Source organism: Charadrius vociferus, unplaced genomic scaffold (assembly GCF_000708025.1).
Source record: "Charadrius vociferus isolate BGI_N301 unplaced genomic scaffold, ASM70802v2 scaffold39, whole genome shotgun sequence".
NCBI lineage: Eukaryota > Metazoa > Chordata > Aves > Charadriiformes > Charadriidae > Charadrius > Charadrius vociferus.
The window spans coordinates 1,909,101-1,924,136 of record NW_009650188.1 but is presented as its reverse complement, the minus strand read 5'-3'; the positions used below and the strand labels follow the sequence as shown (position 1 = coordinate 1,924,136).

Sequence of the window (15,036 nt, the reverse complement as noted above, 5' to 3'; positions counted from 1 at the left end):
CGCCCTCCTGGCGGCGCAGGGTCGGGGAGGCGCCTCTGTGGGCGGGCAGGGATCTCCGTGCGGGGCCTGGTCCCGAGTGGAGGGGAACGGGGACACCCAAGTGGGACTGGGCCCGGGGGCAGGGACAGCTGTGTGGGGTCATGGCCTGGGTGGGGAGACCTCTGTGTGGGCCCCAGCCGGCACTGCCTTGTCCGACTCTCTGCCAGTTCGCTGCTCTTGAAAGGGCTTTATTTTCTGGTGGCTTTAACTTAAAGCTTGGTATTTCACCTGAGGTTTGCTTCCCTTTACTGTACGCCGGCGTGGGTCTTTGTCCTTCAGGGCTTTACGGAGCGGTGCGTGTGAGGTCTCCAGCTCACACACAGGGCGCTCCACTTGCTCAGTTAGCTATTTTAAGCATTTTATGAGTGTTGACTGAAATTCCAACTGTAAGAATCACTGTTTCAGTTTGTCAGCATGCTGTCCTTGTGTGGCCAAGAAGTGATTTCAAGTTCCCACTTATTGTGTGCTGCCTCTTGTTTGGGTGTTTGTGATACTATCATGGTCAGATCTTCTCAGTGTCTTCAAGTGCTTGTTTGGCTCTGGGTGAGTTTTGCCATATTGTCATGTAGGCAAACTTGACACCCACAAATCCATGGGCCCTGATGGGATGCACCCACGAGTGCTGAGGGAGCTGGCAGATGTTATTGTTAAGCCTTTGAAAGGTCATGGGGAACAGGAGAGGTGCCTGAGGATGGGAAGAAAGCCAGTGTCACTCCAGCCTTCAAAAAGGGCAAGAAGGAGGACTCAGGAAACAACAGGCCAGTCAGTCTCACTTCCATCCCTGGAAAGGTGATGAAACAGCTCATTCTGGATGTCATCTCTAAGCGTGTGGAAGAAAAGAAGGTTATCGGGAGTGGTCAACACGGATTCACCAATCGTGCTTGACCAATCTGATAGCCTTCTATGATGGCATGACTGGCTGGGTAGATGAGGGGAGGGCAGTGGAAGTTGTCTACCTCGACTTCAGCAAGGCTTTTGACATGGTCTCCCATCACATCCTCATAGGTAAGCTTTGGAAGTGTGGGTTAGATGAGTGGACAGTGGGGTGGATTGAGAACTGGCTGACTGGCAAAGCTCAGAGGGTTGTGATCAGTGGCGCAGAGTCTAGCTGGAGGCCTGTAACTAGCGGTGTTCCTTAGGGGTCAGGCCACATCTGGAGTGCTGTGTCCAATTCTGGGCTCCCCAGTTCAAGAAAGACCAGGAACTACTGGAGAGAGTCCAGCAGAGGGCTACAAAGATGATTAGGGGACTAGAGCGTCTCTTACGAGGGGAGGCTGAGAGACCTGGGTCTGTTTAGCCTGGAGAAAAGAAGACTGAGAGGGGATCTTATCAATGCTTAGAAATATCTAAAGGGCGGGTGTCAAGAGGACGGGTCCAGACTGTTTTCAGTGGTGTCCAGTGACAGGACAAGGGGCAATGGGCACAGGCTGCGACACAGGAAGTTCCATCTGAACATGAGGAAAAACTTCTTTACTTTGAGGATGACAGAGCACTGGAATAGGCTGTCCAGAGAGGTTGTGGAGTTGTGTTCTCTGGCAATATTCAAAACGCACCTGGAAGCGATGCTGTGCAATCTGCTGTAGGTGAACCTGCTTTATCAGGGGGGGTTGGACTAGAGGTCCCTTCCAACCCCTACTGTTCTGTGATTCTGTGATATGTGGTTATATCAGAGCATATATTTTGGAAACCATGCTCCTGTGTGCCTGTGTCTCAAAGCAGAAGTGCTGGGTCTTGCTGTACAGCCAGCATTAGTAGCCCTTCTCTTTTTGAGTGCATCTTACTGTAGGTAGTGTTCGTAAGACAGCTAATAAGTGAACCTGCTTGATTCAACAGGATGCAGGTGTGTTCATCCATGTAACAACTGATGCTCAGATATGGGTTTAATTGCCTAATTAAGACTAAATATATGGCAGCTATTTTGCCTGCTGATCTCCCCCCACCTCTCTGTTTCTTTTGCAGAGCCTGGACTTATGGAGGCTGCTCTACTCCCTTCTGAAACAAATCCACAGAGGCAAGTGGACCGAGTCTGATGCCATAGGTAACCTAGTCAGTCTGCCTGACTGTGTGATTTCTGTCTGTCCCGGGGAAATACTGGGACTAGTTTTGTAGCATTTTTTTTTTTGACTTCTTGCACCCTGTCAGGAGTGCTCCATTTGGAATACCTTTGCCACCAACTTACTGTTGCATCACAGCTGTGCAGGCAGGTTTACTCCTCTTTGACTTGCTTTGTCCAGGAAACTGGGATGTTCTTGCATCTGCTAGGGGCTCTTGCTTCCCTTTGACATTTTACTGCAGCTACATCTCTGCAATGATCTTACGTGTTCTCAGTATTTGCAGAGATTACAGAAATGGATTTGTTTTTCCTTTGATTCCTTCTTTCCCCATTCCACATATGATGCATGATTCTGTGGTTAATTTTCTATCAAGTCCTATGTCAGGGCTTATGAACCATAAAGTTTTGGATTGAAGTTCTAGACAAAACAAAAACTGTGTGTGAATATCTGTATGGACAGGGCTACTCTTCCAGAGAGAAGCTGAATGCGTGTTGGCTTCTCACAATGACAGAGCATTATTTACTCTTAAATGTATGTTATTCTGAGTACAATACAACTCTTTAGACTTCTCTCTTGAAAGATGTCTATCTAGAGCCCTTTCTTTGTCAGAGGAAGTTTTGAGAATGGGATTGTCTGTGATGGATAGAGGTCTCCTCAGACCAAAACCACTTAAAATCCACTTTTGCCCTTGAAAATAAAAAAACGAAGCAACATTGTTTTCGCCCCTGAAGAGCTGGGAATCTGATGGCTCTGTAAACAGAGTTAAAAATGGCTAAGCGTTGTGGATGATATCTCTCAAGGAGGGTGGAGCAATACCAGCATACTTTTGCTGGTACAGCATGGTTCTGTGTTACTCACAGGACTGCTATTTTTCGTTCGGCTGTTTTTGCTTTTCTACTCATCCACAATCTGCTGTGTATGGTAACTCAATTTATTGGCTGTGTCCTACAGCTGCTTTGAGGTGGTCCTGCACAAGTGCTGCCTCATTGAATCCTGGCGGCTCCCACGCTAACAGCTTGTAGCATTTGGAGACAGGATTTCTGTGTGCACATGGCAGGTTACTGGCTCTAGAGAGAGCAAACCCAGCCTCTGCTGGTAGATTGCAAGATAGGAATGTGTGGTTCTGCTCAAAACTGCTGAGCTGCTTTTTAAGAAACTTGTTTAGTCTCAATGCAGTGCTTAAAGCTGAAACTCAGGTTGGATAGCCGTTCAGTTTTTCAGATTACACTGATTATCTTTGCTTGGCCAAGTGAATGAGTTGTCCGCTGTGAAATGTGATCGATATTTTACTGTCTTTCTTCCCTGTCCGTGCTCCGCATCACTTACGTTTTTTCATGTATTTATTTCATGGAAATGAAGCAGAAGCCTTGGGCATAGGGACTAAATAACTCTCAGGTTTGCACAGGATCCTGTAGCACCACAAAGAATTGAAACGAATTCCTCTAATCCATGTCTACTGCTTTAGTCCATGGATCGGGCGTTCCTTTCTTTGCTGTTTTTCTACAGCCTCTAAATTATCTTGGCTAAACAAGGAGAGCAGCAGTTGCCAGATCCAAGAGGAAGGCTGTGAAGACTCCTTCAGTACGAGGGTTACTGTGTGTATAGGCAGAGGAACAGCTGTCTGGCAAAGAGAACCTGTACTCAGACGGTCTTGTACCCTTCCTTTTTTTTTTTTAGGCTAAAAGTTCTTCCAAAGGAAACACTGAGCTTTGGCCTGTAGTGTGCGTGTGGTGTTGGGGTCACAGTGGTTCTTCTCACTACTCTGTCGAGCAAGACCTATATTTCAAGGACTGCATTCCAGATGTTGGGCCATTTGCAGTTGTGAGGTGCTAGAAAGCAGTGCGTTGCAAGGACAGAATGCTCTTACAGATTTTGCCCATGGAAAAGGACAGATTTTTCCAGAAAGCTTTTCCTTCATCGAGGAAGTTCTTTTTATCAAGTGATTTTCAAAGTTGCCACCGCAGTGTGTGTTTCTGTTTCAAGTTAGTAGTTTTCATTAGTCAGTTTTTGATTTGATCTTGTCATATAGGTGAATTTTAGATGACATTAAATCTGCTTTGAATAGAACAGCTACTGTCTTTCCCTTGTTATGGTTGTGATATTGTTTAGAAAAACTTTCTGCATCATGTTTTTAAATGCTTGATATATTTTATTGCCTAGCTAGCAGAAAATAAAATGTTTGAAAAATCACATATAAAAAAATCCACACAATTTGATATTTTAAAATGTAGGAACTACTGTGTTCTTGCAAAAAAAAAAAAACCCCAACAAAAAAAAAAAACACAAAAAACCCCCAACCCTAGAAACACCACTGAAGCGTGCCAGTCAGTGGTTATAAAATTCTGCAAATGTTTCTTTTGGTTTCTCATTTTGGAAGAATTTTTTCCTCATGCTGTAAAAAAACAGTTCCTGTAAACTTTGGTGGGAAGCCATTAATACACTCCAGCCCCTTAAACATGTCAGAACAACGGGTCTCTCGTCAGTGGAGTACGAGTCAAAGTAAGCTGTGTAATAGTACTCTGGGCATAACCTTTCTGATGAAGTCATGATTAGTGGTTTCATGCTGCACTTTCTTCACAGAGGCTGAGAGCTGATAGACTTGGTTAACAACCTAACAACCACACGAGGTAGCAGTGCAACATGCATTTAGATAGTTGGAGGAAATGTTTCTTTTCTGGAGTCGCAATTCATTTTTTTTATAGTATGGGAAAGAGGACTGGAGCTGCGATATATTTTTATTTGTTTGACAAATGAAGCAGAAAATGTTCTTCTGCAGCAGTAGTTTCCCGTAACACCGCTACCTATGCAGGTGTTTCTTGCCTGAGTGCGTGAAGTAATGTATCTGTGTCTGTTCTTGTACTTGATTTAGCTCCTTTCCACCTTAGCCTGCCAGGCTAATGCATAACCCTTATTTGAATATCATGTTGTAATTCACTGAAAGTATCCTGCAGGATTCATAAAGCAGAAGAGCACAGCTTGAGTATAGTTTTAAGAGAGCTGAACCCTGAGGTTCATCCGCAGCTCGATCTTACGTGCTGAACGTACATAAATAATGTGCATGCAGAAGGGAATTAGTTGGAAGGACTGTGTAAGTCTTTCTCTGTGAATTGCCTAATCCTAATGAAATGCCATAAGAAGGTGTTCTCACGGAGAAGGTGTTTTGAGTGACTGGTGTTATCTGGTATCTGAGTGATGGTTTTTCCTCTCTCTCAGCTGCACGTTGTGGAGAAGTCCATCTTGGTCTTGGGTACTTAACAGCCTCTACTGCTGTTTATCTGAGCGCTGTTTCCTTGTAAGCAGAGCACTGTAGAGATGAAGAAAACCATGGAAAGGCTCTCTGAGCCCCAGTTCCAGATCCGTGCTTTGACCGTTCACCCACAATGCCTGCGTGATACACCAATCGTACCCTCTCATGTGAGGGCAATGTGTTGCAGAGGGAGTGATAAAACAGGGGGAGATAAAGGGCCAGAGCAACACAGAAATTCAGGTGATGAAGTGCCTTGGTGGCTCTGGTCCTGAGTGGTATTTCAGAGAAGGAAGATGGTGATAAAGGAAAAAAACAACCTGGCTTGCTCTCTATTCCTTCTCTTTGATATGTGATTTCTTGGGGAGCTGCCTGAACTGCAGATGGCAGCATGTGATGCTTGTTTGCTTTGAAAAAGGAGGAAAGTACGTACTGATCTTCCTTTCTTTTGGAGTATTTCTGCCTTTACCTGTTCCTTTCTTGCCAAATGCACAAAGAAAAGGAAAGGGCAACATATAGACCTAGCTTATGTGAGAATGTTCAAGAGTGATCAAAATAAAATCTGTAATATCTGAGTGCTCCCCCTGTGCATGAGGGGTTGGAGCGCGTATCCGCAGCAAGATTTTTAGCAAACCATAGGTGTTTCTGCCACCCTAGCATGGTGAAGGGAAGCTGCTTGTTTTTACGTTCACAGGTTCTGCAAAAAGAGCAGATGGAGTGATTTAGGTGTTTGTGTTTCCTTTTTGTGTCTGTAATGCAGAAACAAGCTAGGTTTAAAACCAATTGTCCAACTGTCATGTGTCTCTGCAGAAGCTTTGCTACGCAAACCACTAGTCCTGCAAAAAATTAGTAGCTTTGCACCATCATGTCACCTGCTTAATCATGCTCCTGATCTTGTTTTTTGTTATTCAGTCATGGTTAATGTCTTTGTCAGGAATTCATTTGTAGCTGTCAGGTGGCCAATCATGTATTCCTGCTCCCGCTGCTAAAGATGAGTAGTAATCTCTATAACAGTTTCAGCTCTGTATTTGGATTGAGGAGCACTCTGGAAGTATGCGTATCTCCTTAGGGATCTGCAGTCTTGTTTCCCTAAATCCTAAAGTGGGTCAAAGAGTGCAAACAATATAGTTTCCTCTGGCTTGTGAAGGTGCAAAGGGCTTGGTGGCTCTTTAGGACTACCATCTCCTTCCAGCCTCAGCAGAGCTGTAGCAATGTACTGCTCCTATAGGGTTACGAGCACAGGTCAGCTTATAGCTCCTCTGTGTGTCTTGGCTTTGTATTACTTTTGGTGGATAAGACTCCTTTAGCATTTTGCAAATCAAGTGAAATCAACCCCTCTTCACTGTGAGAGTCTCTTGTAATTAACAAATTCCTTTTGAGAGCAACAGGATTTTTCTCTTTTTTTTTTTTGTTTTGAAGTTGGTCATTATGTGGTTTTTGAGCTGCAGCAGTCGATGCCAGACAAAGAAAGATTCGATATGTATCAATGCTAAGGGATGTTTTTACCATAAGTGGCAAGGAGGAGGCAAATGAGTATGTAATGTGATGAATTGGTATGTTGATTAAGGACAGCAGTGACAATTCCTGATTGTACGAGGTTTGTACTTCCTGTTATTTTTGTGTGTGTGAGCGTTTACCTGTTTTATGAAACTCTAGAGAGATACTGAAGCATTACACTGGAAAAGGGGAACGGTTTTCTTCCTTATTTTGTAAGAATGCCTAAACTGGATCAAACTGAAGGTTTGTCTAGCTCCATCCAGCTGTGGCAGCTGTCAAAATGGATGCCCAGGGGAAAAGAAAGAGCAAATATAGAAGGATGCTTTCAGGGGGGTATTCTTTCAGCCTCCAGTAATTTACATCTTGGACTTCCCAAACCAGAGAGGATATCTTTGTACTTCATAAGCTTCCATGAACTCTTCTGTAAGTCCGGTTCCTCCTTGAGCCTGTGTAGCTCCCAGTGTCCATAGTGTCCCGTGGCCAGAAATTACAGAGCTTTGCTGTATGTCTGAAGAACATCTCCTTAACTTGTTTTGACTCACATGCTTGCTAACTTTGGTGGCTCATATTTCTTGTATTGAATGTCGTGCAAACAAATTATTCCCTGTTCACCCATTCCACAGCACTCATGGCTTTAAGCAGTTTTGTCATATCCATTCTCAGTCATCTTGGACTACGTCATCAGTTCTTACAATGAAACTGTTCTGTACTTGTGATCATACTTGTCCTTTCTCTTTGTTTTTCTCCAAGTGTTCCATAGCCTTTTTGGGACTGAAGAAATAAAATAACACTTTGAATTTGAGATGTGGAATCACAGTGCATATAGACAACAATATAATTTTGTTCCCTGTGTTCTGTTTAGTTTCCTTTCTAGGTTTCTCACATTCAGTTTGCTTTTGGATGCATATGAGAACAAAGTGTGATATTGTCATGAAAAGTCTTATCATCTAAGATTGTGTTCCTGAATCCAGTGGTCAGCTCCAAGCCCATTGCTATGTCAGTAAAGTTAGGATTTCTTCCCTTGTGTGCATCATTTTTCATTTTTTCTAAAAAGAATTTTAAAACTTAGGCTCCTTAGGTTCTGCAGTCCTTCACAATCTGCCTGCGTTCCTTACTACTGAGTAATCTCACATCAGCACCAAATTTTCTGTCACTATCACGTTGTCAGTGTGTCATTTTGAGCTGGTTGGACAGCAAGTGCTTAGCACAGAGCCCTCATGTGAAACCACCATTTGTTCCCACCCTCTGGTTCTTGTCTGCTAGGCACTTGTCATTGATTCAAGGGCCTTCCCTCTCCCTCCACCACAGTGGCTTAGTTTCTTTGAGCTAGTTGAATCCCACTGGGAAATCTAAATGATCTGCATTGGTTGAATCTTCCTTAATCACTTGCCTGTTGTTGCCTGTAGAGAACTCCAGTAGCTTTTTGAGCAGGACTTCCTTTTAAAACAACTGTTGGTTCTTCCCCAGAATGTACTGTTTGTCATTGTGCCCCCTAATTACACTCTTTATTACAGTTTTGACTTAGTACAGAGCTGAGGCTTACTGGTTAGAAGCTTTTTAAATAATAATTTTCTCTGTGTTCCCTCAGTATTTTACAGTTTTTGTAGTGCCTGTCTTGTAGCTGTCAGGTAACATTTGCTGGTGTGAAGGAATATGGATCAGAGCATTCCTGAGAATTAAATAGTCCGTGTGGTCTGGTATGCAGCGTGGTGTGCTGCATTATCTCTGCCTCCTCACTGGTGCTCAGAGATTTGCAGCAGGCTGTGAAACTCCTATCTCTAAATTCCAGTTTAATTCAGGAGTAAAGTTACTCAGTGTTTACTAATTCACGGCATGCTTGGTGGCTCATAAAAAATGAATTGGTCAATTGGAGTCCTCTTATAGTGGGAATGGCTATTTACCTTTTTGCCATTGTTAATCTCCCAGAGGCCATTACTGGCCTTGAGATCAACTTTGAATTTCTTCTTTTTTCCTTCAGCAGTAGTTCCTGTAGATCAGAGTGGGGCATCATAAGGAAGGCTTTTAACTCCTGTGCTTTACCAGTTGTTGATAAAAGACTGTAGCCTCCACTGTCCTCTGCTAATCTTAGGCTTCATTAAAAATTTTGCTCTCGGAGGAGGCTGCAGTTTCTGGAACTGAATGGGTAAATGCATTGAGTAGTGCAGTGTGTTATTCCTAATTGTTTTCTTCTTTTCAGATAACCAAATTAGGTTTGTAAAATCAGCGTTGTGGTACCATGGCTATGGCAGGCTAGAACTCTATCGGCTCCCCTCTGACGGCTCAGCGGGTAGTCGGGAGCTGCTGCTGGCATTTTCCTGGCTGCTGCACAGAATCAGCCTCTTGGAGCAGCTTTTGGCTCGGAACAGAGTAAAGACTGGGGATGAAACCTCTGTGTGCACGGTGAGCATGTCTGTGTCCTTGAACCTTATCTGTCCACAAGTGATGTTCAGTGACAGCACCTGTGTCACGGCTAGTGTGTGGTATCTTGCTATCTTTATGAATAAATGCCTTACTCCAGCTTTAAAAAAACTTAAAAGGATCCAGCATCTGGAACCTGTTTTCTTTGCCTTCTCTAAACTTTCTGTGTGCAGGTGATCTGGGTTCCTTCTCTTTCTCAGACTCCCACCCATGCCTGAATTCCCTGCTTTTTTCCAGTGTAGGTGAGACCAGTGTGGAGGATTGCAAGTAAGGGAATTTGATCTCTGTGCTTCTGAGAGGTGCTACAGTGTAGGCAAACAGGTTTTCTGTGAATGCTGGGTGTGCTGACATTGCGTAGAGCAAGTAATGCTAAAGCAAATAGCACTTTTTAAAAACATCAAGATCTCAAATGGCAGCTACTTCTCTTGGGGTAATTAATGACCTCGTAGCCTCCTTGAGAGCACAGTGGGGTACAACAACGTTGTTGTTTTCATCAGTAAAAAGATGTTAGCACATAGGAAGCCTGCTGTGAAGTAAGCTAAGGATAGCTGTATGTCTGCTTTAGCTGCAATATATATAGGTGATCAACAGAAAAAAAAAAAAAGGCAAAAAACCTCACAAAACTACAGCCTAATAATGTTTGGTAATACTGCTTTTAAAATCCATTCCTTGAATTTCAGACCGCATGCACACATATAGACAATTGCTCTGGAAAATAGAGTGAGAAGCTCAGAAGGTCAGAAACCCAACCTGCTGATATCTTGTGATGTCTAAGACCTTGTCTTCACGGTCATGTATATGTGCTCCCCTAGACTGTAGGCTGCCTGGTTTTCTAGAAACTTTCTAGGGGACAGCAAAGCAAGACTTTGGAAAGCTTCGATATAGATATAGCGTCTTTGGAAGGAAAACACTTGTACAAATGGAAAACAGCTCAAAAGGAAGAGTCACTTTTGTAACAACATTATTAACAGTATTTTGAGAAAATGGACCACTTCCTACACTGCAGTTGTTTGCTGCACAGAATGCAAAGCACAAGAGGCTGTGCTTTGTGCGCTGTGTGTGCGTGGTGGTGCCCTCCAGTGATGTGAAGGCTGCCTTGAGACTTTAGGAAAAACACACTTCTGGAGAACTTTTTACTTTGGACTTCTCTTTCTTGTTTTTTTTTTTTCTTGTGTGGTAGCAGATTATTTTTTGTGTCCTTAATTTCTATTACAAAAGAGTGGTAAGTGAAGTGTAGCAGCGACATGAATTCAGGAAATGGGGCAGCGCCTATGTTATTTTCTCTGAAGGTCTTAAGTTTTGCATTTTCCAAAAAGAGATAAAAGAACGATGGTAATACAGTGTTATCTCTTATGTCCACACAGAGGCACGCTAAGAAATCTATTGCTGTGCCTTTCACTGCAATTCTAACCCGCTCTACCTGTGTTTCTGAAAAAGCATGGAATACATATTTCATGTTTTTATCCAATAACTGTCCCAAACAGTGTTTGGTAAGGTTTGCGAGTCTGGAATTTTTTTTTTTTTCAATAGGCCAGACAAATTTTATAGACTGGGAGTTGGAGTTAGCATATGAATGTAAAGCTCATTGTATTAACAGCAGTGTTTCTTGTTTGGTGTTCATCTAGCACGTTGTCATACTCCAATATAAATAATGTCCATGGGAAAAAATGATAGAATGTAGTTACAGCAGAGAATGTGTAAATAGTGTGTTTTGTGATCTGCATCACAAGAAAGTTAAACAGAATTGTGAGGGACAGGTCTTATCTTTTATTTGATCAACTAGGCATTACAAAACCAATAAAGTCAACCAGTAAGACGCAACCAAATTAAGATTTATGAATGCACAGTTAAGGAAGTAAGGAGGTAATGGTGAGCGTGAAGGAGAAGGTAGGTGGGTCGCACACCTCATTTTGATTAAGTCATCAACTCCTTGTAAATCACTCATGAAAGCCTGTTGTTTGCTGCATAAAAGTGTGATAGTTTTCTTATGCATTGTTATTTGATAACTGTGTTGTTATTTTATGGGTTACCTTCATGTGGCAAAGTCTACTCGTCAGTCAGACAGCATTCAACAATATAGTCCCTAAAATCATAGGAAGAAAGGAAGAAGGCGAGGGTGTTAGTTTGATACCTGACATCTTGTGAGTTTAAAGTACAACTTGAACAATTGAAGTGGTAGAATTTCGACTCTGGGAATGTTAAATACCAGGCATTTGTGATACTTAAGCTGAAGTGTTGGAAGATGTGTAACAAGTTGTAAAGGCGTTGCTAAACATGCCAGAGATGTAACATGCCAGTCGTAATTCTATTTAAGTAAATTGAAGGAAAAAAGGTAAAAAAAAAAAGAAAAAAGCTTCTCTAAAGAAAGATCTGTCTCGAAAAAAGAAGAAAGAAAATGAAGTGCTCTTTAAAACAACTGAAATTCTCAGCTGAGAAAGAGCTTAAAATCTTCCACCGCATGGAGTCATTTTTTAAAAAAATGATTATAAACAGTTGAAAATATTTTTCTGAAATGAAAATGTTGCAAAACAAAAATCCATGAAATAGTGTTTGGTTTGGTGCATTGCTGAGATCTCTGCCAAAATCAGCAAAGCATGAAAGCCAGCACTTACTGGCAAAGCACATCTGATGGTCTACTGGTGTGACTAAATGTGAAGAAAATCCTTATCCTTTGTCTTCATCTAAAAAAATGGAGCCTCAAGAACTGTAGGCATAGCTGCAGTTCAAACATATTCATGTGATTTGCTTTTAAAACTTTGACTGAAAAGTGGACATGATCTGTTCTATGAAGAAGAGAGAAAGCAGCTAATCCCTAAATTAAGCGTGCAATTGTGTTCTGACTATTCTTTCAGCCCAAGTTTGAAACAAAACCTAGAGCCTGCTGAATTGCTGATAATATGCCAAATACCCAACATATCAAGGGCCAATTAAATTAATTCCTTTCATTTCATTTCAGATTACCACTCTCTGGCCTTTTCTTCTTTGCAGTTCCTTAGCAACACAGTTTTCTTCCCCGGCAAATTGAACACTTCCATCAGCTCTAAAGGATTTCAGGCTGGTTATTTATAGAGGTACAAGGGTATTCGTGACACATGATGGACATGGAGCTCAGCCGCTGCAAGGAATTCATAATCTTAAGATCCTGAGCCGGGGAAGGCTTCCACAAGCTTAATTTAACATGCCCTTACATCTTCAGAATCAAAAGTTAGGTGATTCCTAAAATTTTAAACCAAACAGTGGTGAAAGCATGGTGAAAGGGTGTTAAGGTGGTAGGAGGTAGTGCTTAATGTGGCTAACGTAGTTAAAAAATAATCTTGAGGTAGTTGTTGGTAAGGTCGGGTATGGTTAGTAGGCTGGGATGGTGATATGGGTTGTCTGCTTTTGTGTTAGGTAAGAAAATTCTTCAGGGCACCTTGTCTTGTGTGGCCTCCAGCTTACTTTTTTGGAAGGGCAATGCTGCAGTCTCTCCAGAGCCAGGGCACTGCCTGCCTGCTACTGGATGCCCCAACGAGCGGGACTGAAGGAGCCACTACCCTCCCTAGCCTTCCACCCGTGGCTCTCTTCCAGTATATGGAGTTTATCAACTGAGGGGAAGTGACAGTTAAAAGAGCTCACTGGAGTCTGTGTTGCTGAGCAGGAGAAACAGGAGAGGAAAGAAGGGATCGATGGCGAATGTCACATTCTAGTACCTGGCTGCTGTAGTCCCAGTCCAATCTGTGAATTTAGTGTGCTGATCTGTCAGGAGGTTGGTGACTCCAGAGGCAGTAAGGGAAAGTTCAAACCTTGCATTGGATAACACTTAAAAAAAAAAAAAAAAAAAAGGAATCACTAATTCTATTACATCCATAAAGACTTAAGTACAATCTGAATTGGAGGTTCACATCGATTTACAGAAGCATCTACTTGGGAATTCTTGCCTGTTGTTATTGCCTTAAAGCACTGGGCGATTAATTGATGGACGTTGTCTTCAAAGGCTTTTTACACCCCTTGTGGATTTCTGTCTCCAATATGTACTGCTGTGTTGTCCCTTTTAACATCCTTTCTTGCTTTGGTGATCGTGTACATGCAGATTATTCTCAAGTGCCATTCATTGATTCCTATTTACACATAAAAATCCTAGACTACAAAACACATTTGTAGGTGAAACACTGTCATTCACTGAACATGTAAGGCAGACCTGGGGAGTTCTCATATTTTCTCTGTCTCTGAGAAGCAGATAATTGTTTGATATAAACCTGCCTTTTTAGCACATTCAGTATTTGACTTATGTTTTTTTTTTTTGCCTTGCTTTTTAAATTTTAGTGATATCATCTCAGCTTTCTCCAAATCTATGATGGTTTGTTCAGATAATAGCAGTACTCTGTGAGCATGTATTCTTTCTCTGTCCAGGGAGGCATACTGCCTGTACTGGTATTATTTCTACAGCTGAAATTAATCTATCTGTGCCCCATAATTTAATTATGTGTGGAGGCTGTTGAGTTTTTTAGATGATGGTAGTGATGTTATATCCCTCATTATCACCAGGATATGTTGTACAAACACTGGTTCTTGGTTCCACTAATTCTCTCTGCCTGCTTCTTGCCCTCTGAGTGAAATTGGATGCCCCTCCCCTTTTGGGAATTTATAGTAATCAACAAATAGAGCTATTATGGCTATTATAGTTGGAATTCATGCGTGTCTGTCTAGCATGCCAAAGTGAACTCAGTTTAATTACTTCTGGTGGGGAAAAATGAAACTAAACATGCCTTCTGACTCTTAGGTTTGCAATTTGATTAATCTTTTGTTTGTCACGGTCTAGCTTGGCTCACTGGCTATTTCCAATATAGTGTAAGGCTTATGCTTGGTCTAATCGTGTTGTTGAACTGCCTTTCTCTTATAGAAATCTTGACCATCACTGCTGTTCCATAAACCATGTTATTAGAGGAAAGCGTTAACGTAGCAGCTAAGCTTGATGTTCCCCTCAGCAGGATTTTTTTTTTTGGCACTTGTGTCAGTAAATATAAATTTTCTGGGTGTTTTTCCCCTCTTCACCTATTCCAGTGGGGGCGGAGGAGGGAATTTTATTAACCTATTGATTCTGACTCAGAAACATAATTACTTTCCAGATCTTTATGGGCTATATTAGTCTGTCAGCTTTCATTTTTTGATTTTCCTCCCTTATTCCCTGTGCTTACACTTCTATTCTCTTTGTCCTCCTGTCTTCCTAGTAACTCTCACCATTTATCTCTTTGCCCTTTTTCTGCCGCTATTGTTGCTATACTCAGTAGCTGCTAAGGAACACTTTTTTAAAAGCTGTCCCTGAAACCTAAACAGAGGGCACAGGATCCCTAAAGTTTCTCTTGCAGAATTTCCCTCGCCTCATTTTTGCCAGCGAGCAGTGCTGCTTTGCTTGCGGCAGCCTGATGTTTTTGGTGCGTGGAGTACCCCTCTCCCCACTCCCTCTGCTGAGGTAGCACCATGGCCGGACCTTTGCAGCTCTCTGGGCTCCTGTGTGGCTGAGAAGTCTATTGTAGCACTCTCGTTGCACTGCTACCCACCCTGTAAAGGCTTCCACTAGAAACTAAAGGAGAAAAATGTTTGAGTTTTGCTTTCCTGCCTTTTGTACTTTTTAGAGTCACTTCCAGAATAGGTAACTATTGAACCCTGAAGTGTTGCTTTTTGTGTTTAGTTACTGATGTTGCCTGTAGCCTTAAATATATTAGGTGGTCAGAGGTGATTAAATTAGGAATATGTTTTTGCCATGCAAGAATTGGAGCACGCTTCAGTTTGGACTCTTGAAATGCA

At 42.3% G+C, this 15,036-nt stretch overlaps 1 protein-coding gene across 1 annotated transcript in view; it reads left to right on the top strand.

The window, feature by feature from the left end:
- Positions 1 to 15,036, top strand: part of LOC104293381 (chromosome unknown open reading frame, human C14orf80) — an 86,102-nt gene that overhangs the window by 7,377 nt on the left and 63,689 nt on the right. The window contains exons 2-3 of the mRNA XM_009892887.1: positions 1,999 to 2,077; positions 9,032 to 9,234. Coding sequence (XP_009891189.1) covers positions 1,999 to 2,077; positions 9,032 to 9,234 — 282 coding nt within the window. The remainder of the gene's footprint in view (positions 1 to 1,998; positions 2,078 to 9,031; positions 9,235 to 15,036) is intronic.